Source organism: Hyposmocoma kahamanoa, unplaced genomic scaffold (genome assembly GCF_003589595.1).
Source record: "Hyposmocoma kahamanoa isolate Upper Pololo Valley unplaced genomic scaffold, ASM358959v1 215, whole genome shotgun sequence".
Taxonomy (NCBI): domain Eukaryota; kingdom Metazoa; phylum Arthropoda; class Insecta; order Lepidoptera; family Cosmopterigidae; genus Hyposmocoma; species Hyposmocoma kahamanoa.
Genome location: NW_020653736.1, coordinates 2,864,362 through 2,888,146, shown reverse-complemented (window position 1 = coordinate 2,888,146; position 23,785 = coordinate 2,864,362). Strand labels below are relative to the sequence as shown.

General features: G+C 36.4%; 3 protein-coding genes across 5 annotated transcripts in view; 1 reads left to right on the top strand and 2 right to left on the bottom strand.

Annotated features, from left to right (window-relative positions):
- Positions 1–7,776, bottom strand: part of LOC113227778 — a 40,784-nt gene extending 33,008 nt beyond the window's left edge. Inside the window, exon 1 of the mRNA XM_026460784.1 lies at positions 7,730–7,776. Coding sequence (XP_026316569.1) covers positions 7,730–7,772 — 43 coding nt within the window. The 5' untranslated portion in view covers positions 7,773–7,776. The remainder of the gene's footprint in view (positions 1–7,729) is intronic.
- Positions 7,777–11,997: 4,221 nt separating this feature from the next.
- LOC113227762 lies at positions 11,998–18,989 on the top strand. The gene is made up of 9 exons (XM_026460758.1): positions 11,998–12,055; positions 13,149–13,284; positions 13,912–14,036; positions 14,487–14,546; positions 14,926–15,072; positions 15,255–15,701; positions 16,263–16,607; positions 16,672–18,291; positions 18,545–18,989. Exons 1-9 carry the CDS (start codon positions 12,013–12,015, stop codon positions 18,679–18,681), a joined length of 3,060 nt encoding a protein of 1,019 aa, XP_026316543.1. The 5' UTR covers positions 11,998–12,012; the 3' UTR covers positions 18,682–18,989.
- Positions 18,990–19,235: 246 nt separating this feature from the next.
- LOC113227722 overlaps positions 19,236–23,785 on the bottom strand; it is a 12,162-nt gene continuing 7,612 nt past the window's right edge. For 2 of the 3 annotated variants that reach the window (XM_026460708.1, XM_026460709.1), the window contains 3 exons: positions 22,799–22,960; positions 19,831–22,635; positions 19,236–19,459 (listed from right to left, as the gene is read on the bottom strand). In XM_026460708.1, coding sequence (XP_026316493.1) covers positions 19,290–19,459; positions 19,831–22,635; positions 22,799–22,960 — 3,137 coding nt within the window. In that variant the 3' untranslated portion in view covers positions 19,236–19,289. Of the gene's footprint in view, positions 19,460–19,830; positions 22,636–22,798; positions 22,961–23,785 lie in introns of those variants that run through there. The other variant, XM_026460710.1, reaches the window with a different exon arrangement.

Sequence of the window (23,785 nt, the reverse complement as noted above, 5' to 3'; positions counted from 1 at the left end):
TGTAACCCAGGAGCACCCAGGTACGAGGGTCGGGGTTCAAGTCGAATCTGTAACCCAGGAGTGCCCAGGTCAGAGGGCCGGGGTCTAGATAATAGCATTCATGATCCAGGAGTACCCAGCCAGGGTCAGGGTCAAAATGCACTTGATTTATCGCAGCATTATAAGGAGCCAAACGTAAACGTACCACGAGGAAGGCGCCGCAACAGAGGCGGTTCTTCAGAGAGGTGGTGTAGAAGGCGTCGTAGTACTTCTTCTGAGGACTCTGGTGAGCGATACTATTCTGCTACTAAACGATCGAGACCGTCTAAATCTAAAGATAATGATATTTTGGATAAGGTGTTATCTATTTTAAATCAAGTCAAGAGTTCAGATAAACCCAAGTTGACATTTAATACAAATGTTATACCTGAATTTGATCCAATGTGTAAAGAGCAAACTGCATTAACGTGGATAACCAAGGTTGAAGAATGTGCAGAAATTTACGGGTGGGATGATAAAGAAACTATACATTACGCGTTGCCAAAATTAACGGGGGTTGCTAAATCTTGGTACCAAGGTTTACCAACATTACTATTCACTTGGCCAGAATGGAAAAAGAAAATAATTGAATCCTTTCCCTGTCGCGAGGATTATGCTGAGCTCTTGACCGAAATGTTAACTAAGAGAGTTAAGTATGGCGAATCATTGGAGCACTATTACTATGCGAAGGTTAACCTGCTAAATAGATGTAAAATTTATAAGAAAAAAGCGGTGGACTGTATCTTATATGGCTTAGAAGACCGTGCTGTAAAAGTAGGTGCTCAGGCTGCTCAATTCACTGAGCCTGAACAGGTCCTTAAATATTTTAGATCTGTAAAAGTAGGACAGAATAGGGATAGAGACCCTCGAGATTCTTCACGAATTCGTATTGATCGCAAAACATTTACAACATTTAAGCCAGGTACATCAAAAGAAAACGGCATTACGTGTTACAATTGTAGTGAACTCGGGCATCGTAGCTCTAAATGCAACAAACCTCCAGAAAAATGTACATTTTGTGAAAAATTAGGGCATCTTGCTGTTCATTGCTTCAAGAATAAGTCTAAGGAGTCAGGAGCGGATCAAGGATAGGAATGAGGAACAAGTCGCAAAATTAAGCGTTGATGACGCAAATGATAAGTATATAATTGACGTCAAGATTAATGATACACCTGTTAAATGTCACGTTGATCTAGGCAGTCAATGCTCACTAATCAAACAAAGCACATCAAAAGAACTTGACCTTGAAGTCACTGTCCCTAAGGATCTACCTGTGCTAAGGGGAATTGGGGCCAATTTGATAGCACCGGTAGGGATGTCGGTGTGTTTAGTTGAAGTACAGAATATTAAAGAAACTGTGAACATGTATATTGTCGAAGATTTTGTTATTCATCAACCAGTTTTACTGGGACACTCCTTTACTGAAAAGCCAGATATAATTATAACGAAGACTCCGACCGAACTAAGACTTAATAGAATTATCCCAGACAAAATTCATTTAACAGTCAATAAACAAATTGACATTCCTAATTATTCAGTAAGACCCGTGGCCGTTGTTTCTCATTCACAATTGACCGGTTCCGTTCTTGTAGATGGTTCTTTGCGAGGACCTGAAGGTAAAGAATATTACATTCTTCCGGGTCAATACGACCTTAAACAAGGTTCTAGTACACTGTTGGTTTTCAATGTGTCACCTCGAACTATTACTATCAATAAAGATTTTCTTATGACTCGAGCTTTCTTCAAAGAAAGCTTGCATGATAGGCTTGGAATTCTAGATACCTGTAGTGTTTCGTTCAGTGTAAATGAATTGGATCAACCAATAAACTGTGGTGATAAACTGAACGACGAGGAACGTGTACAGTTGCAACAACTACTTTCAAGTCACAACGATTGTTTTTCGGATAGTCTTAATAATCTCGGTTTCACTAAAGCGACAGAAATGGTTATTGAACTTGATGACTCGCAACCAGTTGTATATCGTCCTTATCGAATGTCTGTCGCTGAGAGAGCGTTAGTTAGAACTATGGTACAGGAGATGCTTGATAGTGGTATTGTTAGGGAATCCTCCTCGCCTTATGCGAATCCCATAGTCTTGGTTCAAAAGAAGACTGGAGACAAACGCTTATGCGTTGACTACCGGGCTTTAAATCGCAAAACTAAAAAGGATCGTTACCCACTCCCCCGTGTTGAAGACCAATTAGACGTGTTAGCCGGTAATACTTTATTTACTTCTCTTGATTTGGCGTCTGGGTATTACCAAATACCCATTGCAGAGGAATCGCGGCACAAAACAGCGTTTGTAACCCCTGACGGTCAGTTTGAATACAATCGCATGCCTTTTGGGCTAGTCAATGCCCCTTCTGTCTCCCAGAGAACAATTAATAAAATATTATCAGAAGCTAAAATTAAATATGCCATTGTTTATATGGACGACATACTTATTCCATCAAAAAAACGTATCAGAGGGGTTGCAAAGGCTGGAAGAAGTCCTTAAATTGTTAAGGCAAGGTGGACTCACTTTGAAACTTAGCAAGTGTCATTTCTTTCGAAACATCATAGATTTTCTCGGATTCGAAGTTAGTGCTGAAGGCATTCGTCCTGGATCTAGGAAAATAGACGCAGTATCAAAATTTCCCAAACCCAATAATAAACATGAACTAAGACAGTTTTTAGGCTTGTCGGGGTTTTTCCGCCATTTTATTAAAGGTTACGCCATATTGGCATCCCCTCTTACCGATCTCCTAAAAAAAAGAACATTCCTTGGACATGGGGAGATATTCAAAACAAGGCCTTTACTGATTTAAAGACGCTACTAACTCAACGTCCTTTACTTGCACTATATGATCCTACTGCAGAAACTCAACTTCATACTGACGCCAGCAAGGAGGGTGTAGCCGGTATCTTACTTCAATGTAATGCTAGTGGAGTTTTTCAACCAGTTTCATATTTCAGTCGAAAAACCACACACGATGAACGTAAACTCCACTCGTATGAGCTCGAAACATTAGCCGTTGTAGCGTCATTAAATAGATTTAGAGTATATTTAATTGGCGTACCGTTTAAGATCCTCACTGACTGTAATGCTCTTAGATTTACTCTAACGAAACGCGACGTAATTCCGCGAATTGCACGATGGTGGGTCCAATTACAGGAATACGATTGCTGTATTGAGTATAGGCCTGGGCCCCGAATGACACATGTCGATGCATTGAGCCGCAACCCTGTCGACTGTGGGGAATTAGAATCTCACGTTCTAGATGTACTTGCCTTACAAGAACCCGAACAGAATTGGATAACCACCGTTCAATGTGCAGATGATGAAGTAAAGTCTATTAAAGAAACTAAGTAATCCTGAATCCGAACAAGTAGCCGAACTATGCAAATTATAAGCTTAAAAACGGTCGTGTATATCGAATTATCGGCGAGGAACTTAAATGGCTTGTACCTAAGGGCGTCCGTTGGCAAATTGAAAAAAAGAACCACGATGACGTGGGTCATTGCGGGTTTGAAAAAACTCTTCAACGCATTCGGAAACATTATTGGTTTGCCAAAATGAGGCGCTTCACAAAAAAGTATGTTTCGTCTTGCTTAGAGTGTGCGCATCACAAAGCAGCTGGAGGTAAGCGGAGGGTGAGCTCCACCCCATAGACAAAGTCAGCATACCTTTCCATACACTTCACGCTGATCATCTCGGTCCATTTGTAAAAAGTAAAAAAGGAAATTGTTATCTTTTAGTAATGGTCGATGGTTTTTCTAAATTCGTTAACATAACCCCAGTCAAAAATACGAAATCCATCACTAGTATAAAAGCAGTTAAAGGTGCTGAAAGGTTCAATAAAAGTAGAAAACCCGCTAAACAGTATAGCGAGGGTGACTTGGTACGTGTAGAAAGGCAAGTTCCCCGTGACGGTAAATCTCAGAAGCTTGTAATTAAATATCAGGGCCCCTATCGTATAGTGAAAGTGCTCCCTAATGACAGGTTTTTGATAGAAAATACCCCTCTGACACGTAGACATGGTCGACGCTATGAAAATATAGTAGCGATAGATAAACTACAGCCTTGGATGAGTTTTAATAGGGACTTAACATTTAGTGACACAGAAAGTGGTGACAGCGAACGTGATTAGATGATTTATATAAGTAATCCAATATGTATTTTAAAAAAAATGTAATTTGTGTTTTCATTATAATTGTTACCTTTGAATTATTATGTTAATAGTATATCTGTATCGACAATCTCTCGAACACTTGTTATATAATAAGAATTTGTTGTAAGAATCGTCTAAAAATCTTGATTTTTAAATGTAAGTTCAAGCGACCGTATTATGTATTTACTAATTTAAATTGTTTAATGTAATTAATAATACAAATTATTCCTTTCATTGAAAATGTATTTAGTTCATACCCTAGAATAAAGTTTACATTCTCTAACATATTTACTTGGTTATGTATCTAGATGTAAATGTTTTGTTGCATAAGCGAAGGGACTCGCATCAAACAGGATGGCCGAGCTGTAAGCGACATATTAGATATATAAATAATTTTGTCCTATTGTAATTATATTTTTTGTAATATTAGAGCACTATTTATATTAAAGAGTATATTTGGTCATGAGTATTGTTTCCGTTGCTACATTGTTAGGTTGGTAGCGCCAGTAGCTTTAGTTGATGGCGCCACAATACACTATGTTGGTGGCGCCAAAAATGCAGCCCTACCAAAAAGCTCCCACCATACTGCTAACGTTTCTTAATTTGTGATACTCGAGTGCTCGACATTCTGTTTGTTGGAGTCTCAGAGGACAGTGCCTCTCATCTTGCTTTACCGTGCTATCTTATCATGCAAAGTGTATAATTGTAATAAGTCTTCATATCAATAAACGAAGAACATAAGGAGTTGGAATTTTATTTCTGAAACTTCCTAATAATTACAACCACCATAACACGCACTATGAACTGGCTGACTTGTGAGAGACTTCCAAGTAAGACAGTTCAGAGTGTCACTGGCTATTTGCACCCAGATCATGGCTGAATCTCGATGGGGATATGTTACAGCGCATTTGCGGTTACGGTAAGCGCCTGGTAGAAAGCGACATGCCTGTCCCAAGCAGTTGCAGTGCCACTCTAAGCTGTAAATCGCAAAGACAAAAAGGGCACTGCCACTGCGCCCGTTACCATGAGACATAAGTTGACAAGTTCCATGTAGGTACCTGTAATTTCACCAGCACCTACAAAATCGAAACGAAGTAATGCTCTCATTACTGCTTGGCGGTAGAAATAGGTTAGGTTAGGTTAGTCAGGAGCTTACCGGCGGGGTATGAGGGACCGAGGCGAGCGACCCGCTCCCCAAGAGGTGGAGCAGGAGCGCCGCCTTGCGGCGCAGCGCATGCGGGACCGATGGAAAGAGGGCTTGGCGGATCCCCACTATGGCGCTCGTACCATAGGGGCGATCCGCCCTGTCGTCGTAGAGTGGGTAAACTGGTCCCGCGGACCACTGTCGTACCATCTTGTGCAGGTGCTGACCGGGCACGGCTGCTTCGGACACAAGGTGGCGAGAAAGGAACCGTCCCCGTCATGCCACGAGTGCGGCGCTGCGGATGACACCGCGCAGCACACCCTAGGGGTGTGCAGCCGGTGGGATGAGCAGCGCCGCACTCTGATGGGGACTGTAGGGCAGGACCTCTCGCTGCCGAGCGTGGTTGCCGCCATCCTCGATAGCGAGCAGTCCTGAGAGGTGGTGGCCTAACCTCTTGCGTGCGACATAACCTCTGCGCAAAAGGAGGCCGCGGAGCGGGTGCGCGAGGACGCGGTAGACGCGCACCCGCTCCGGCGCAGACGTACAGGGAGAAGGCGAACGCAGTTCGCTGCTCGCCTGATCCCCTAGTGAGGCCAGCGGGCTCTGGACAGGGACTCCGGAGCCTGCATTGCACGGCCTCACTCATCTGGGGGGCGGGTCGGAGGACAAACGACTCGCCTCTCCGTTGTCGCGGGAACCCTGGCGTAAGCTAGGGCGGCCGGGCGACGTCGTGGTGAATGTTCACCGATCCCACGGCGCCGACTCAACCGGCGAGAGGAAAACCCCCCGGGTTTTAGCGGGGTAGGCCCTCCAGTATGGAGGGAGAGTCCCCACGTAACCCCTTAGTCTCCCTGGGTTCAGGGGTATTCATAAAGATATCCCCCTCGTCAAAAAAAAAAGGTTAGCCAGGAGCTCTACTGCTACTAAAAATATTACGGTATATTCCCATTGTGTTAGTGATTGTTAACAATAAACATAAATCCACTTTTGTTACCGACTTATATTTAAAATAATGACAAACCAGACACGGAAAAAACTTCCAACATATTTTCAGCACTTAATCATGTCTTCTTGCACAAAAATTTGCTTAAACTTTATATCACTGCATGCCACATACAGGGTAGTTAAAGCCTATTGATTAGTCATACAGGGATAGTAACCCTAGTACTGACACCAGATTCTCACAGTGTGCATAACAGTAACAAAATTATGATTTAATACTAAAACACAAATATTAATAAGAATTGGAGTAGTTATCCTACATTTCATGATAATATGAATTCAATTGACAACAGAATGCGGCAATATTTAATCTGTTTCATATCACGAACTCATCGAATCAGCTTCTCAATTATGTCCAATAACGGTTACATATAAAACACAAACTTAACCTAATGCAGTAAGAGCGAAATTTAATACTAAACAAGGTCCTGCATAAACTCTCCACGTGACTTCTAACACCGATTATTTACAGCCGAAGGAAATGACGTCAGTCTAAGCAATTTGCGAATCATATACACGAGAGAGAAGCTCCGTGGCAAACACGTCTCAGTTCAGTCAATTTCAAATTCGTGCGCAAATTTAAAGATTAATGCGTGAAGAAGATACGTATTCTGCAACATTGTAGCTGCATACCCTTAAATAACAAAGGGCTATGCAACATCAACAATTTAATGAAAATTTCATGAAAGCGATACTGGTGAAGAGTACGTTATACAAGTAACAACAATATATTAAACAAATATAGGTACGCGATTGAGATCCGGAAAAATAGTTTCATTTCCTAAGCATTCTAATTACCAAAGAATTCAAACCATGATTTCAAGAAGTTAAAAGAAATATATTAAATAGCTTTGAGACCAAGGAACGATAACGAAACACAGAACGTACGCAGTCGAAATAAAGTAGTTTATCTAATAAGCCGACTATCTGAGAAAGGAGACTAAAGAAGTAGGATGTAAAGCTATAACAAACTGAAAGAGGCCTATGTTTATTAAGTCTATGTATACTTATGATAATAATGACTAAGATATTGACACAAATGCTTTTAATAACAACATAAGTTACAAAGTGATGCATTAACAGGCAGATCAAAACAAAAAAGCTGATATTAAGAAATAGATATTATATGGATTGCCCAATAGTTTGCTTTATACGACATATATCAAATATGCTTATGTCTATGTAATTGTTGCTAACGGGAAAAGTCAAGACAAAGAATAGATATGCTACTACAATCCTAAAAACAAAGTTAAATGATCCCGTGATTAAAAACACTTTGATAACGCATTCAGAATCAATAATATCATGGAAACACGCTGTCAGTCGAACACTTAAAAAGAGAGAGTTAATGATAAGGTTTTGTTAGAATCTGAATAAAAGACAAGATAAAAACAATGATAGAGACGAAACTAACCTCTGCTAAACACATTGTGAAGTAGAACCAGCAGCAGCAGCATGCTCGGTCGGGAAAGCAATGAACGCCAGTACGGTAACGTGCGCGCGCACCGAAATCCACCCGACAAAATGTTTGTAAACTTGGCGAAAATCAAATTTCACGCTCAGAGACGAATTTATTAATGACTGCTTCTTTGTAATTTCATGGACCCACCCGTTAAAACGAACGCACCATAGAAGTACCTATTTACACTTCGAAAAAACTGAAATAACGCACACATAAAACAGCAGTAAATGGTGTATAAGAGAATTTGCACTCATACTGTAATAATGTCACATCTTCAAAATATCAACTTTTTAGTAAAGAGATTTAAAAATTCTGCGAACGAAAGTAGTCGCACCATTTTTATTATTTAAGTAGGAAAGTTATAAAATTTCACATAATATACATATTTTATAGGAAATGAAACTATTTTTACGGATTTAAATCGCGTATATTTGTTTTTTCAAACAAACCGACGTTTCGGGCCCTTTACAGGTCTCATGGTCACGGTTGACTGAGGTGGTACAGTCTTCAATCAGTTATGTTTAATATTGATGCAAACCACCCTATGTTTTCACTATAGTTACAAAAGTTATTAATTAAGTACCTTATTTTTAATTTTACAAAGAAACATTCCAATTTACGCTACATTACGTTTCACAAACTATTTTATTGAATGAATTTTTATTAAGTTCAATTTATTATAAATTAATAATAGAAATTAGAATTAATTAAAACATATTAATTAGTACTGAAGTCTTACGTATGTTTGGGATTTTTCATCAGAGGAAATACTGGATCCCAAACTGGTGGTACGGAGAAACCATCTTCCCTGTTGAAATTAGGATGTTTTTTTAAAATTTTAATGGCCTCTCGCAGCATCCTGGATAGATAACAGACTTCTTTTGCAAGGACCTGTCAAACTTCATTGAATGTGTAGGTTTATCCATGACATGCACGCAGACTGCGAACATAATTTCAACAGGGAAGATAGTTTCTCCGTACTACCAGTTGGGGATCCTGTATTTCCTCTGATGAAAAATCCCAAACAGACATAAGACTGCAGTACTAATTAATATGTTTTAATTTATTCTAATTTCTATTATTAATTAACAGTAAATTGAACTTAATAAAAATTCATTCAATAAAATACTTTGTAAACCGTAATGTAGCGTAAATTGGAATGTTTCTTTGTAAAATTAAAAATAAGGTATTTAATTAATAACTTTTGTAACTATAGAGAAAAAATAGAGTGGCTTGCATTAATATTAGACATAACTGGTTGAAGACTGTACCACCTCAGTCAACCGTGACCACGGTACCTGTAAAGGGCCCGAAACGTTGGTTTATTTGAAAAAACAAATATACTAAATAAATAATTAAATAAATGAATATATTTCACGATTTATATCCGGAAAAATAGATTCATTTCCTATGTGTAACAATCGCGAAAACCTAAGAACTCGATATACATATTTCATTTATGTCATTCGTATTATTCTTATGACTTTAATGTGATAAAAACACTTTTGACGTTTGATGACACGAGGCCTTATTATACCAAGTACCTATACGAATTGTCGTAATTAAAAAAGGTTAAGGATGAAATTGGCAAACCTTTAGATATACGTGGTGTATCCGCTAACTCATTTTGAGACTTGAACACTGGAAACAGAACAGATTTCATTATTATGGTCCCAAGAGGAGACACTAAAAATTATTGCTGTCAAAGTATCGAATGTATTCGCACAGTCGACGACCACAGTTTGTCATACACCGATTCCACCTTTTTAATATCAATTGTAATTACTTTACAGAATAACAACCTATATAAATTTAAAGGAAAAACTTTTTATTGATGTTAATAACAACCCGTCGCCACGCACCGGCCCCGCCCAAATGCACCTCTACGGATGAGGCGCGGATGGGATTTTACCTGCGGTGCACGGGTTTCGTGCGAGGTGACCAGTAAATTCACAGACCATGGAAGGCCGCATTAAAAAATTTAAAAACATTCAGAGACATCAAATTACGAAATAAATTAAAAATAAATTTACATTTATGCAACAAAGTCCAATCGATGAATCAATATAGCACACTAAAATTATCATTTAAAATTTATTTTTGTCAATTTCGGTGATATTAATTTTAAAAGGCTTACCATTTGCAAGCACTGTGTACAACAAAAACACGAGGAAGAACATGTTGACATGGTCTTGGCATCAAATGCAGTGGGCTCGTTGCGGATGAGGCCTCACCTGGTTTCGGAGAAACGCACTAACACAGATGTTTGTAAACTATTTGAAAATTTTCACGTTTTACGCGTCAGGTACGAATTTAGAGGAAATACTTTGGGACAATGGACATAGGGACAAGTGCCTATCGAAATATAGGAAACATGCCATTCTTTTCCTAATTAAGAAGCACTTGGCAGATTCTAAGAGACACTCGCCTATATCCACTATTTTTATTTTACACTTTCTATGACATCCACGGAAGTAATCATACGCAAAGTAGTGGACGACAGAATATATGGTTGTTAAGGCACTAAGAACTTATTGACTTAATATTTTCTACCTTATAATATTCATTTGTTTACAATACAATATTAATAGGTTCGTACGATAATCTTTTTCACATATTATGTTTTCCACTTATAAATATTTCGCTTGCAAGAAAATTTTTTTGATTGTTTATTTTCAAATTTTTTATCGGTTGTTTTATTAACTGTTTAGAAAGTCTATCATGAAGAATCTACGGTACAACTGAACCTGATTTGTTTTAAGTTTAAAAGATTGTATACACGTTCCTAGTTGAATTGTAATGTAATTAGTCAACAAAAACTCGAACAATGAACTTGCAACAATATACAGGGTGATGAAAAAACCTTTGACCATTTTAAACAAGCATACTGTATAATGGAAATAAAAAATACATGCTCGTTTTTTTTTTAAAACTTAACAAAGAAATAAGTTATGACGTCTCAAAGTTTTCCGAAAAATTGTGAACAATATTGACACCCAATGATTAGCAGACGCCGTTGCTATCATATCAGCGCGCGAGTTTATGTATTTGACAGACAACAAAGTATTAAACTAACGCGCGATGCGTTACCGCAGGTCTGTCGTCGCGCGGCGCGATGTGCTGGCGCCTAGGCGTCTAGACAACTCGGGGACGATCGCTCAATTTTATTTACTATTTTGAGGTAACCACGCGTTATATTAACATTAAAAAAATAGATTTTTTTGTTTTATTTCAGTTATGTGTTCTATTACTGAAACTTACGTACAGGAAAAAAATAGATAGTGATTTCTTTTAGCACCCTGTATAAAAAGTATATCACTTCCATTGCGTAACAAATAAGACTGAAATTTGTTTATTAGATTATCAGCAGCAATATTATTAAAAAAATACTAGAATTTTGACATACAAATATAACATATTTTTTAACATTAGTCCGCACACTGGTTTTCTGAAAGTGGTTCTAGAATAAAAAAATAAGCACATAAATCAAAATGTAGATAGATAATTGTTGATACCAAACTAATATAGCTGATAACTATACAGTGTGAGATTGATACAATACCTTCTGTCTAGAAAAAGTAATTTGCTACGGTGTTAGTCGAAAGGGCGCATGTGACAAAAACTCGTAATCGAGACAACAATGTTTAAAGAAATTAATTTGAAAAATATCTACTTTTCCCTTGCGGTAACTTCATACCTTATCCACCTACGACAAAATGAAAATAGTGACAGATCCCTTTCATCCAATCGGCCTTTACTGATCACGACAGTGACATAACGATTTTTTTTTTATATCACAAGCGCCCTTTCAACTAACATCGTCAGTATTCTAAGCGAAGGTTTAAAATCTATGTAGATGTAATTACAAGTTTTAGACCCAAACGTGTATTTTGATATTTGTTTACATAGTACAATTTGATTAATTTTAAAATTTAATTTTTTTATTTAAAACTTTTTAGAGGTTCTAATAATTTTTTAGCAAAATAATATAATGAACTATAATTAAAGCTGACGGTAACCTTTTTCCAATAATTGGACCGTCTGTTTTTATAACCTTTGGTCAATCGTATAATATGAGCAAAAAATTAAAAGAGCAAATGAGAAAAGAACGAAATCTTCAATTCAAGTTTGAAATTTATCCACTGAATCCGGCCTGAAATCAAATCCGTATTTGGCAAACAGCAAATTACCTACATTCCAATTACGAAATCAGTCGTCAAACGCCATCAACGAGAATGCGTGTGATTGTTTATTTATTTGTCATCCATACCGTCACAGGTGAGTCGTTACATGGCTAAACAATAAACAACATTGTAGTTTTGCATACCGATTACGTGTATTCAATTTGTTCATAGGTCCATGAACGATTTTTTTGGAAATAATATCATGTCACAATTACTAATGGACCTTGAAATGGCGGCTATACTATTTACAATGTTCGTGTTGAAGAAAAAAATTATTCAGGTGCACGGCGTTAGCTTTAAGAAAAAAATAATTGCTTAATCATCACTTTAGAAACCTCTTCAGACTTATAATAGTCCCAACCTGCATTAGGCCATAATAGTAAATTGTAGCCCAAGTATGCCTCCCTGCGGAACACCGTTATACGTTATATTCCAAAAGGTAACTTCTCCTTTTAATTGCAGCATTATTGCAATGACCACCCTTTTTTTTTTTTTTGACGGGGGGAAATCTTTATGGATACCCCTGAGCCCAGGGAGACTCAGGGGTTATGTGGGGACTCTCCCTCCACACTGGAAGGCCTACCCCACTAAAACCCCCCCGGGTTTCCCTCTCGCCGGTTGAGTCGGCGCCGTGGGATCAGTGAACATTCACCACGACGCAATGACCACCCTGCCTACGTTCCAATCACATCAAATCGTTGTTTTTGGAGAAGTCTATAGACTTAGCTATAGCTTTAGTAGTGAAGTTTCAAATTTGCATTTGATGCAAAACATTATGTTCGACATAAAGCAAAAAGGCCAATTGATATGATTCCCTTCGCTGCCTCGACACGTGATTGGTGGAACGGCGGTAATAAAAGTAGCTCTGTTCTATAATAATATTTGCATTACACCGCTATTAACCAATTGCGATCGATTGTGATTTTTCCGAAGCATTTGTAACACGCGTTTGGCGTTTTAGAACACGGTGCGGCGATTGGAATTGATTTAATAAAAAAGATCAATTCCAATTGAGTCTGGTCAAAAAAGTGTTTTTAACCGCAAGTTCAATTAGAATTTACTTACATATACAATTTATTTACTTAAATATCGTAAGTTAGACCTGGAACCACATAGCCTGTCAGCCCATTTAATTCAGCAGGGTTCTCATCAAAATATTCAATTTAAATATTTAATACATTTTACAGCGGCGTGGGTGAAGCCTCAGCCCCTTCCGTACAAGTTCTCGTTGGATCTGGGTTTAGCGTTCCGACGTACGGGAACAAACAAGGCCTGCGAGGTGTGCTTTGGGGGTGAATACTGCATCCAGGTTGAACAGGTCAGGTAAGACTAGAACTAAATTACTACGTTTTAGAGTGTACTCCTCTGCATAGGTCTGCCGTTAAATTAATCTTAATTTTTTTTAACGACAGGCAGGCAACATTTCATTTTCATATACATCCTGCATAACAAATGCCATATATCAAAAACCAACTTTCGAAGCGTCACATGTATACGAGTAGTACACCACAATAAAATAGCTTGTCTTCGTCTGTCGTCGTATAGTTATTTGAAGAGTGTATAAATTTAAAAAAATCATGCCGTGAACTAGAAACATATGAATATCTTATGAAATAAGTGAATTCACCAAATTGTGAAGTTTGTAATAAAATTTGAAGACGTCCCACACTTGTTGGCCGAATGTACCAAGAACGAAAGCCAGCGACAACTACTGATGTTCCTCTTACAGTTGAACTGCTCCAACGTCAACTTCTTCCAAGGGATTCTGTCTGAACCCTTGTCAAAATATACAAAAATGTTATGTGACATGGTAAATCGGCGATAGTTGACGTAGTACTTTTAATGCAATAATAATATAAAAAATAATTAAAATACGCTTTATGGTCACGGCCGGTATTCACGGGTAAAATTTTTGGTGTAAAGCGCTAATGAGTAATACGATCTTAACAGATGTGAATTCTACTTGGAGACGTCAAACTTGCTGCTCGAAGAAATAAACATCTCTTCAGAGTCGAAGGAAAACCTACCGCTCAAGTCCAGGGTGGATGACATACTGCATATTATAGCGGAGAAAGGTAGTGTCTACATCAATGAAAAAAGAAGCTTTTGGCCTCCTTTAACGTATGTTACGCGATAACTCCGGAATTTGTGAACCGGTTTTCATGATTCTTTTTTGTTGGAAAGGAGGTACTTCCATAGTGGTCCCATTTCATTTTGAAGAAAATCATCCACCTCTAAGGGAGGCTGTTCACGCATGAAGATTCATTTTTATAAATAGCGCCTAAACTTTAATTTAGGAGCATTATTTTAATGGTTGATTTTGCTATTTCTCCAATTCAAGGCGTTTTTTTTTCAATATACTTTGAGTAGTGAGAACCGATTTTTATCATCTCCAGTGTCAAGTCCTGCATAGTGGCGAACTAGGGGATATTTCAATAAAACTTATCAAATACACATAATTCCACATACTTTTGAGGTCGGTTTTTTTAGTACTCTATACTGATTAAAAAACAATTTTACTTCAGGGTTAACGGATTTCGCTGAATGCGTGCCACTTGTGTCTCGCTACACCGATTGTACTAAAGGTAAAATTTCTTTTATATTCTAAGTACATACAATAGTATTTAGATTGTTAGCTATGGACGGTATGGTTGATAACACATTATTCGTACTGTCATTTTTAACTGGATTGTATAACATGCCACGTACAATTGTTTAAACATACACAGTTACTCAACATTTCCAAATCAATGTACACATGATTTGAAACGATGCTGTTGGATAAGCTAAAGCCATTGCAAAATTCAGAAAGTTAGCACACAGTAGTTTTAAGGATATGGCTGCATATGTTGTCGAACACTTTCACTTTCATGTGCGAGTGACACATTAATTGATTTTTCGAATTTTTCGTTCATCTTTCGGTGTTCAATATTAAACATGACTAAGACACATATCTTATGACAGAAAACGTCTGCCTGGGCTGCAAAACGTGCACATGCGATACTATTGGGCGCTGGAACTGCTCTGAGGTACAGAAATGTAGGCCTGACACACTGCCTTTAAATGTCGACCACCACACTCTTTTGATCGTCTTGCAAAACTTAAAGAATCGTAAGTCTTTACTTTCATTCTTTTAACTTCATTTAGTCCATATAGGGTATCTATTAAGCTCTCTGTTTGCAGAGAACGCAGTGATACCAGGTTTATACTTTTACTGATTCAAACTAAAAATTTCGTCCTAGCCTTAGTTCACTCAATAACAAGTAATTTAACAATGTCCATATATATTTCAGTTATAAGTCCGGTTATGAGACGCAAACGCGCTATCCATCATCCACAAATCGACTATGATATAGTCACCCGAGCAAAACTCTCAGAATGGCTATACGGAGCTCCTCCTCTCAACATTTTTGAAACTATCCTGAGCACAGTCCACCAAGCTGCAAGTGATGAAGACAGAGAAACCTTCATGGCAGATAATAAACTAAGCGAACGTAAAGATCATAACGACGAAATTTTAAAATATATAGTGAATTCTATAGTAGATGACGCTCTACCAGAAGTGTTCAGGGAAAGTATATCTGAGAAAGCTAATATGAATAGAATCAAACGTTGGACAAAAGAAAATAGTACTGGTAATATTGATATGAAAGACATAACTGAATGGCTGACAAAAATGCCTCCAAATGAACGTACAGATTCTGAATCAAAAAGTGATATCGTGACAACTCCCAATAACGGTGAGCCACTGAATAACTTATTTATCTTTAGTAGCAATAGAGCTCTTTATGAAAGACTTCGTCCAGGGAAGTTCAGCCACCGCACCTGTTTCTGCAGTCAAACAGTAATGTGCAAAGTGAGCATTATTTCGTTTGGTTTTTGAACAGTAAGGACGCTGGTTTAATTACAGACAATATTATGTCTCAGAGTGACAAGTTCAGTAGCAGTGCCTCTCAGGTCTTTACGATTTAAAGCTCTGAATGGCACTCCCAACTTTTATGGGTAGGTTTGTCATTTACCACTTCCCGCCACTGATATCATAAAAACAAAACAAAAATAGTCTCTAAATGCAGGTGAATCTACTATGTCTTGCATTATTTTATTTCTATATTATGTGCTCAATAAGAACACAGAAAAATGTTTGACAAGCACGTTATTAGTTATATCAACTTATTCCAAAATAAAATTACTTTTTGATTCTAAAACAAATAATGTCTCGGTGACAGGAAATTTAGTATTGAAATTATTATATCTATCAATTAATCTACAATTAACAATTGCCATTAATAAATTGTTACCAGATTATAGAAAAATCCCAGGAAACCAGACGTCTTCGCCACCAGACAACATAGAACCCGAGTTCCTAACATTTGACGAAGTGCTAGATAACATTGCGTTTGAGAACAAAAATTATAGCCGTCGGAAGCCTCCACTGGATATGCATTCAGAGATGCCAGTTGACTTTATATATGATGACAATGTGGTTGACGAAACAGACTTTCCTATAACGAAAGATCCAGTGACCGAAACTCCAACAGACGGCACAACAGTCGTTGAATCTTTAATTGAAAGTTATACGGAAGTTGTCATCGATTTGCTGGAGTCTGCCAATGAAGGAGTAAAACTAGATGATCTTATTTTAAAAGGTCAGTATTGTCACTGAAGTTGGATTTATAAAATGTTTATTGACCTCTTTTGTTTCATTTTCAGATAGTATAGAGTCCAAAAATATAGCTAGTAACGATTCGAATGATTCATTCTTTGACAATTTCAATAACATTGAAGATCTGGAATCATCGAATATTATGAAAAAGAAGAGAGAAGTGCCATTGATTACAAGTAACATAACAACCACTTTAACACCCATTACAAATCGAACAAATATAACTACTACAGCAAGTGTAAATAAAACTATTGAAACTATAACAGTACATCCAAACATAGCTCATTCTGTTTATGAGCTTGTAAATAGCGTTGTTCTTCCTCTGAATGATGTTTATAACGAGTTACTTAAAAAAATTAATGATTTACATCGAATAAGGGGACATCTTTTAAGTTTCGTCCACAAAAATGTAGATATTGATGCCAAAGTCAAAAACATAACAACTCTTAATAAGAAGGTATTCCCTGTTTATAAAATAGAAGATCCACAGTTTCAAGTCTATTTTAGAACTTCCAAAAACATTTCCATGTATGAAAAATACGTCCGTAAATTAAAAAAAGATGTTTATGAGGTAATTCGGGACATTGTTGGTATCCAAAAACATTTTTCTAACCCATCTAAAATGCCAGATGATCTGATATTTTTGATTAAAGCTATGAAGCATTATGTTCACAAACAAGGTATACATTCGAAAAGAATTAGTGCTAACACTAATGCTAATCTTTTGAAACTAAATGAAACAAAATTAAATTCAAGACGCTTGATGAAAATAAACGATTTAGCGACCTCTAAAACTGTAAGAGAATTAATTATACAAATACTTGAGCTTATTGATAAACGTATGCCATCCAAAAATGCATTAGGACCAATATCCAAACCAGCTAGAAAGATTATGTGTAGAATAATCAGACAATACTTTGTGGACGAGTTTGCACTGATGGGCCTCCGAGTTTACGATCCACATTACAATCTTACCAACGACTTAAATAACGTAGGCTTCAAGTGGCGCAAATTGTCTTCAGAAATTAAAATGAGCGCATCTAATAGCCAATTGTACCAGTTAAAGATGTTGCACTTAGTAATGTCTGTTGATATCAATAAAATGAACGACGCTTTAACATTAATCAATTTTGCTAGTACTAGACGGATGGTGCCCGTTGACGAAGCCATTGGCCATGACATACTACTCAACATAGAAAAACGTATGCTCGATTTAAGCAAAAAAGTTGTAACAATAATAGAAACCACTCTACATAAGAAAAAAACACAATATAGTAGTCTTAAAAAACAAATAAAAGATTCCAATAAGAAAGAATCATTCTTAAAACAAGTGAAAACCTTTTTAATGAATTCAAAGAAGGACATAATGGACCTATTGCGAAGGAACACACCAAAGTCTGACATAGTGAAAAAGATTGCTGGACAGAAACTGGATGACTTGGGAAAGAAACGGCTAAATCAATTGGAAAAGACAATGACGAAATGGCAAACACATTTGAATATCATACCGAGTAGGTCAAAGAGATATGCTGTGGACTTTGGTAGGATACGACAACGAATTAAAAACATAATACCCAAATACTTACGAGGCAAACTCAATCCTGCTATAGATAACAATAAAAATAATAAGAAGGGAAGGGCGACTATGAAACCTGATGATTCTTCGCGTAAGTAAAATAACATTCGTCAGTTTGTTCGTTTAGGTCATATAATAGTTCAATTATCCTTTAGTTTCTTTGAATAAAATAGCAAAATAGCAAGTCTTTACACATTTACTATTTACCTATGCTGAGATTACGAGCCCGCCAGTAGAATCTAGTGTATACGTTCTATGTTCGGACTTAATATTTCTTTCATTCATGCACAGAAATAATGTTACTTAATGTGTCATTAACCTAGGTAGCTTTTAACCATTCACAGTCAAAAAAAAGAAAACGACTAAGGCACCCAAAACAACAAATCATGCGAATATCATCACAAAATCGAAGAGACAAAACACTAAAACGACGCCAATCATAGCGAAGGCCTCTACGACTATCTCCACTACACAGATATAGCAGACAGCAACACCTGCTGAGTAAAACAACATTGTAGCAAACATTGAAAGAATCATAGCACTTAAAATTGCAATGAACGGCTTATTACATTCCATTATTATGTAATGGGAAATAATAATAACAATTTGTACTATTTTTTTTATTTGCACAGAGTACTAATTAAGCTTAAGACCATTGTATTAAGTTAAGGCTTCTATAAACTATATTCATTTTATCTCTTTGAATCACTATACACAGCTGAATTTGTACTTAAAGAAGTAGCTATTTTTACTTATCTACGACACGTTATTGTATGCTTGGAAATTATGCTCTATCTTAATAAAGTACAACATTGAAAGTTTCTTTACATTGAATTTATAACAGAGGCTCTCTGAGATAAATGAGGAAATTATGCAGAAAAGTACTCTCAATGCAGTATTAATAAAACCAAACGTGGCGCTGGCGGACATTTAGTTCAGTTTCAATGAACTCAATAAACATATCCGAAAATGTTTTAATATTACGTTTATAATAGTGTCAGTCAGGAAGGAAACAAAACCATTAAAAAGTCTTGATCACGTTATTTTTATTAGAAAAAATATAAAAATTCAATATAATCATAAAATCTACTATTTGACCATTTTCATATTCTTGAACTCCAGCAGCTGTTTCAGCATAAAATCTCTATTGAGTACCTTGTACTTTTTTGAGTTACCCAGTAGATCTTGAAAGTCTACCAGAGGAACCTTTTCAGCGATAGATTGTCGTCGACTGTTTTCCAATTTTACTTTTGGAGGCACTGAAACGAGACACAATTCAACCAATTAATCTAGTTAGAATGATTGGAAACCAGAGTTAAATAAAGCGACAGTTTTTGTTCAGCCTAAAATGTAATTTCGCAAACAAATGTTCTTTATTTGTGGTCGCAATTATTTATTGCATTTGCCTTCTGTTTGTTTAGTAATCAAAGTAGCATTTAAATGCTTTGAGTAATTCAAATGTACTGTCATTAAGAGGAAATGTTCACTGGTTTGAGGTAACCTCTTTTTACTTTTTCCAACGCAATCAACGCAGCCTGATATTAAATGTATTCAACTGTAACATGCCCTGATGATAATAATTTTGTCGAAACATAAATAACATAATAAATAAAAATGTATATTATCTTACCTTGCATCTGTTTAGGTTTTACAGGCACTGCGGGCTTAATGTCTGACGTCTGCGCGAAAGCTTTGTACAATTCTCGTGCTATTTCATAATTACCAAGCTCTATGTTTTGCAAAATATTTCTTGCTATATTATACTTTAGGGCTGTTTTGTCCCCACGTTCCTTTTTCGCCTGTAAGTATAATTCTATTCTGTTTTTCACAAGCTGATTTAATACTTCTTCTCTGGTAATAGATACTGGTTTCTGTACTTTCTTGTTGTCCTTGCTTTTAAATGAAGTCTGGATATTTAAGTTTTCAGGTGGAGGAGTTCTGTAAGGTTTCTCATATTTGTTCAATGAGAAAGAAGGTCTTTGAACCTCTATTTTTTGGGATATATCTTGTTTAACTTCATCAGAAGTAATGCTCTTGAAATTATTTAATATGACTGGCATGGCTGGTATGGTCTTGTTTTTCATTTCCAAGCTAAATACAATTTTGTTATCTAAATTAATTTTACTTGCAGCATTTTCCACAAAGTTGAATATCTCGGTTTTCTGCTGAGTAGTTGCATCTTTCAAAATATCTATAGACGATTTGATGGCAGGCAACACTTCTAAGTACTTATTTACATCTAAGTAAAGTGTTTGCAATAACATCAACTTATCTGCAGGTGGCACTTCATGGTACAAAGCGATGATTTTATACGTATTAGAACCATCTACAGTCTCAATATTATCTATCATTTCCTTTAATTCATCATAAGTTTTCGATGGTACGATGTCTTCATTTCTACGGAGCGATGTAACCTCCATGTCATCCATTGATTTGACAAATCGTTCCCAAACAAGAGCTGATTTGGGTCTTGGTTTATATAAGTCAATTTTGCTCATACGTCGGTTGTCTTTTGGTGTTTGTTCTTTCAATTCTTTTTTTAACGAGTCAAATATGGCAGCTATTCTCTGCATAGGGTTTATAATTGTGGTAGTTGCATTTTTTTTACGTATGACGCCGTCTAGTTGTTTATCAGCTTGTAAAATATTATAGATACAAGGAAGAGCGTCTGCAATTCTCAATTCCCCGTCTTTAGTATTTATACCGTATTCTCTTTGTAATTCCACTAAATCTTCCAAAATTGCTTTAAGATGACTTTTGAATTTAGCTTTAGTATCCTCAAACTTTTTAACGTTTTGCATAGTAGTTAATGATATGTCCGTAATGGCTTGATCTGTTGCAATCTCTTCTTCAACTTCTCTTTCTTCTTGTTCAAGAGCATTTTGTTTTGCGGCACTTTCAGTAATCGACTGATCTACTGTAGTTTCATCTATCAATGCTTCGACTGTTTTGGGGTCGTCACCCACAAGTTCCTCATTTATTTGATCATCAACAGCTGTCTTATGGCCCTTGGGCGCTACTGTAGTTAATGTTTCTATATACGTTTCTGTTAGTTCTTCCATGGACCTCACTACTGAGAATAATGGCGAACGATACATCTCCGTGGTACTTTCTTTATTCGAATCCAAATGCTTTAGTAAATCCACAAAAGATTTAATCTTAAAAAATTCAGACAAATTGAGTAGTATATCTCCTTCCACACTTAATCTTGTTTGAGGGGGTTCCATTTCTTCGGTTAAAATGCGAGGATTACTTTCAAGTTTTGTCAAGTAATCTAGAATTAACTTATCTTTTATAGACAATGTCGCGTTACCGAGATCATACTTATACAACTCCTTAATTTTTTGTTTTATTTTATTTTCGTCAGTAGTATATATATTTTGTTTAGTTATTTTCTTCGCTAATTTCTTCCCTATTTGATTTGGAAGCAATAACTTAGTTATTTTCGATAAAAGGTTACCAAATAAGTTCAGTGAATCATGATCATCAGAACTAACTTCTTTGATTGTTGGGTTATTGACCTCAGGCACCGTTATTTCTTTTATAGCTGTCTTGTTATCTGTATTAGGAATGTTTCTCTTAAGGTCATTCAAGTGTTTATTAACCGCCTCATATTTCTTCACTAAATCTAAAACTTTATTTATTCTAGATATTGCTTCTATAGTACCATTAATTTTATTGTCTTCAACGTCATGTACATGTTCACAACCGATCGTTTTTGATGTATTGGATTTATGTACAGGGAATTGCCAACTTGAATTCCTAGCATCTTCTAAGAGACGTTTCACTTCGGCAATATTTTCACACATAGTTATATTGTTAGGATCTAGATTTTGGTCCATAGCTTGGGAAAGTTTTTCTAAGGCGTTCTTTAATACTAATTCCTGTCTTAGCGTAAGAGGTTCCTTAAACAACTCAATTAGGTCGTTAATTTTTTCGTGCTTTAACTTTTCCAATTCTCGCATATTAATTTCTTCACTATTGTCTTTTTGCATGCTCCATAATTTATTTAACAAGTTCCCGGCAATAAATGCCATTGCTGTTAGAGTATCGTTTTCAGGTGTAAAAGTAATATTAGACATTATTGGACCGTTTTCGTCGCCAATCATTTCTTTTCCACTTTTAAGTTCATTCACAAGAATCTTCGATAGCTCTGCGTCCTTTTCCTTCTGAGTTTGATTAGTGACTATTCCAATTTCAATGTCTTTCTTAATAATTACTTCGGGGTCTTCAGTGTGTTCTGTCTCATCGATTTTATTATCAGCAATGTGTTGATTATATATTTGCTGATTGTGCTCAATTTGCAAAGGGCGGTCTTCAGTTCCATTTGTAATGTTTAGGTTGCTTTGAAAGCTTGTTCTTCGAGAAGAATAAATATTTGCAGCAATTTTCGACGCCCGAAGAGTTCCGGTTATATTTGTGTGCTTTAGAGTATCTGAAATGTATAACAAAATTTAAAATCATTTGGCTAGCTACTTTGAACAGCATGAAACGGAATCGAATATTAAAACTTTTGTAATGTATGTCCGAATATGCGTCCGAATGAGTGCTTGAACTTAACTACTTAATACTTGCAAGTAAAATAGATGGTAACTTACTCTCATTCATGTCATCGACAGTATTATAAAACTTGATGGTTTGATTCAAATTCTTCTTATCCTTAGATAGTTTGATTGAAATGGGAGACTTAATAGCATCTCTTTTCGCACGCGGTTGGTTCATTAAATCAACGATTTTCTGCTCAATTTCATCATTTGCATCTAGAAAAACGCCATCTTTACAAAAATGTTCTTAAAACTGTCAATAACTAAAAGCCAGCTTACCTGAATATCTGAAAGGATTTTATGTTAAGAAAAGAAGAAAGAAATAGGTGCAACGTGCAAATTTATTCAAAAGAGTGCATCCGTGTATTTATTCAGGTACAGCAATCATGTAACCTGAAAATAAACTGAAAATGTACTCGGGTTTCCTGTAGAAAAATAAAACCAGCCAAACTGATAACAATTATAATATATGTTCCTCAACTTGAGTCTGGAGGTATACGATTATTTTAATAACGCTGAGACAAATACATGCACACATTACAAGTACAAGGTATCATCAGAGAAAAATGAAGCTACTAAATCGACAAGAATACAGTTACATCTTCTACTTCTTGTCTTGTTGGTGTAAATAACATTCATTTTTTTTCATCACCTCTAATAGTACACGTAAGTGACCTAACGGTTGCCATGCTACACTGCCACGCAGAGGTCTAGGATTCGATTTCCGGGCCGGGAGAAGTATTTGTATGACCCACATCTATTTCTCTCGTGTGTTTGGGTGTAATTTGTGGTTGTCTGTGTGTGTAGCCATGGCACCCGCGATACAAGGTCTCCCTAGTGCGGGGCTATGAGTGTGTATGTTATGTTATTATTATTATTATTATTATTATTGTAGATGTTTTTCCCTCTCAGCCTGTTGACTGGTTTTAACAGCATCTACGGACCGAAATCAAGTAAATGCTGTAGGGCTTGTATGTATATGGTGAGAGTGTACTATTATTATTATTATTATTATTATTATTATTATTATTATTATTATTA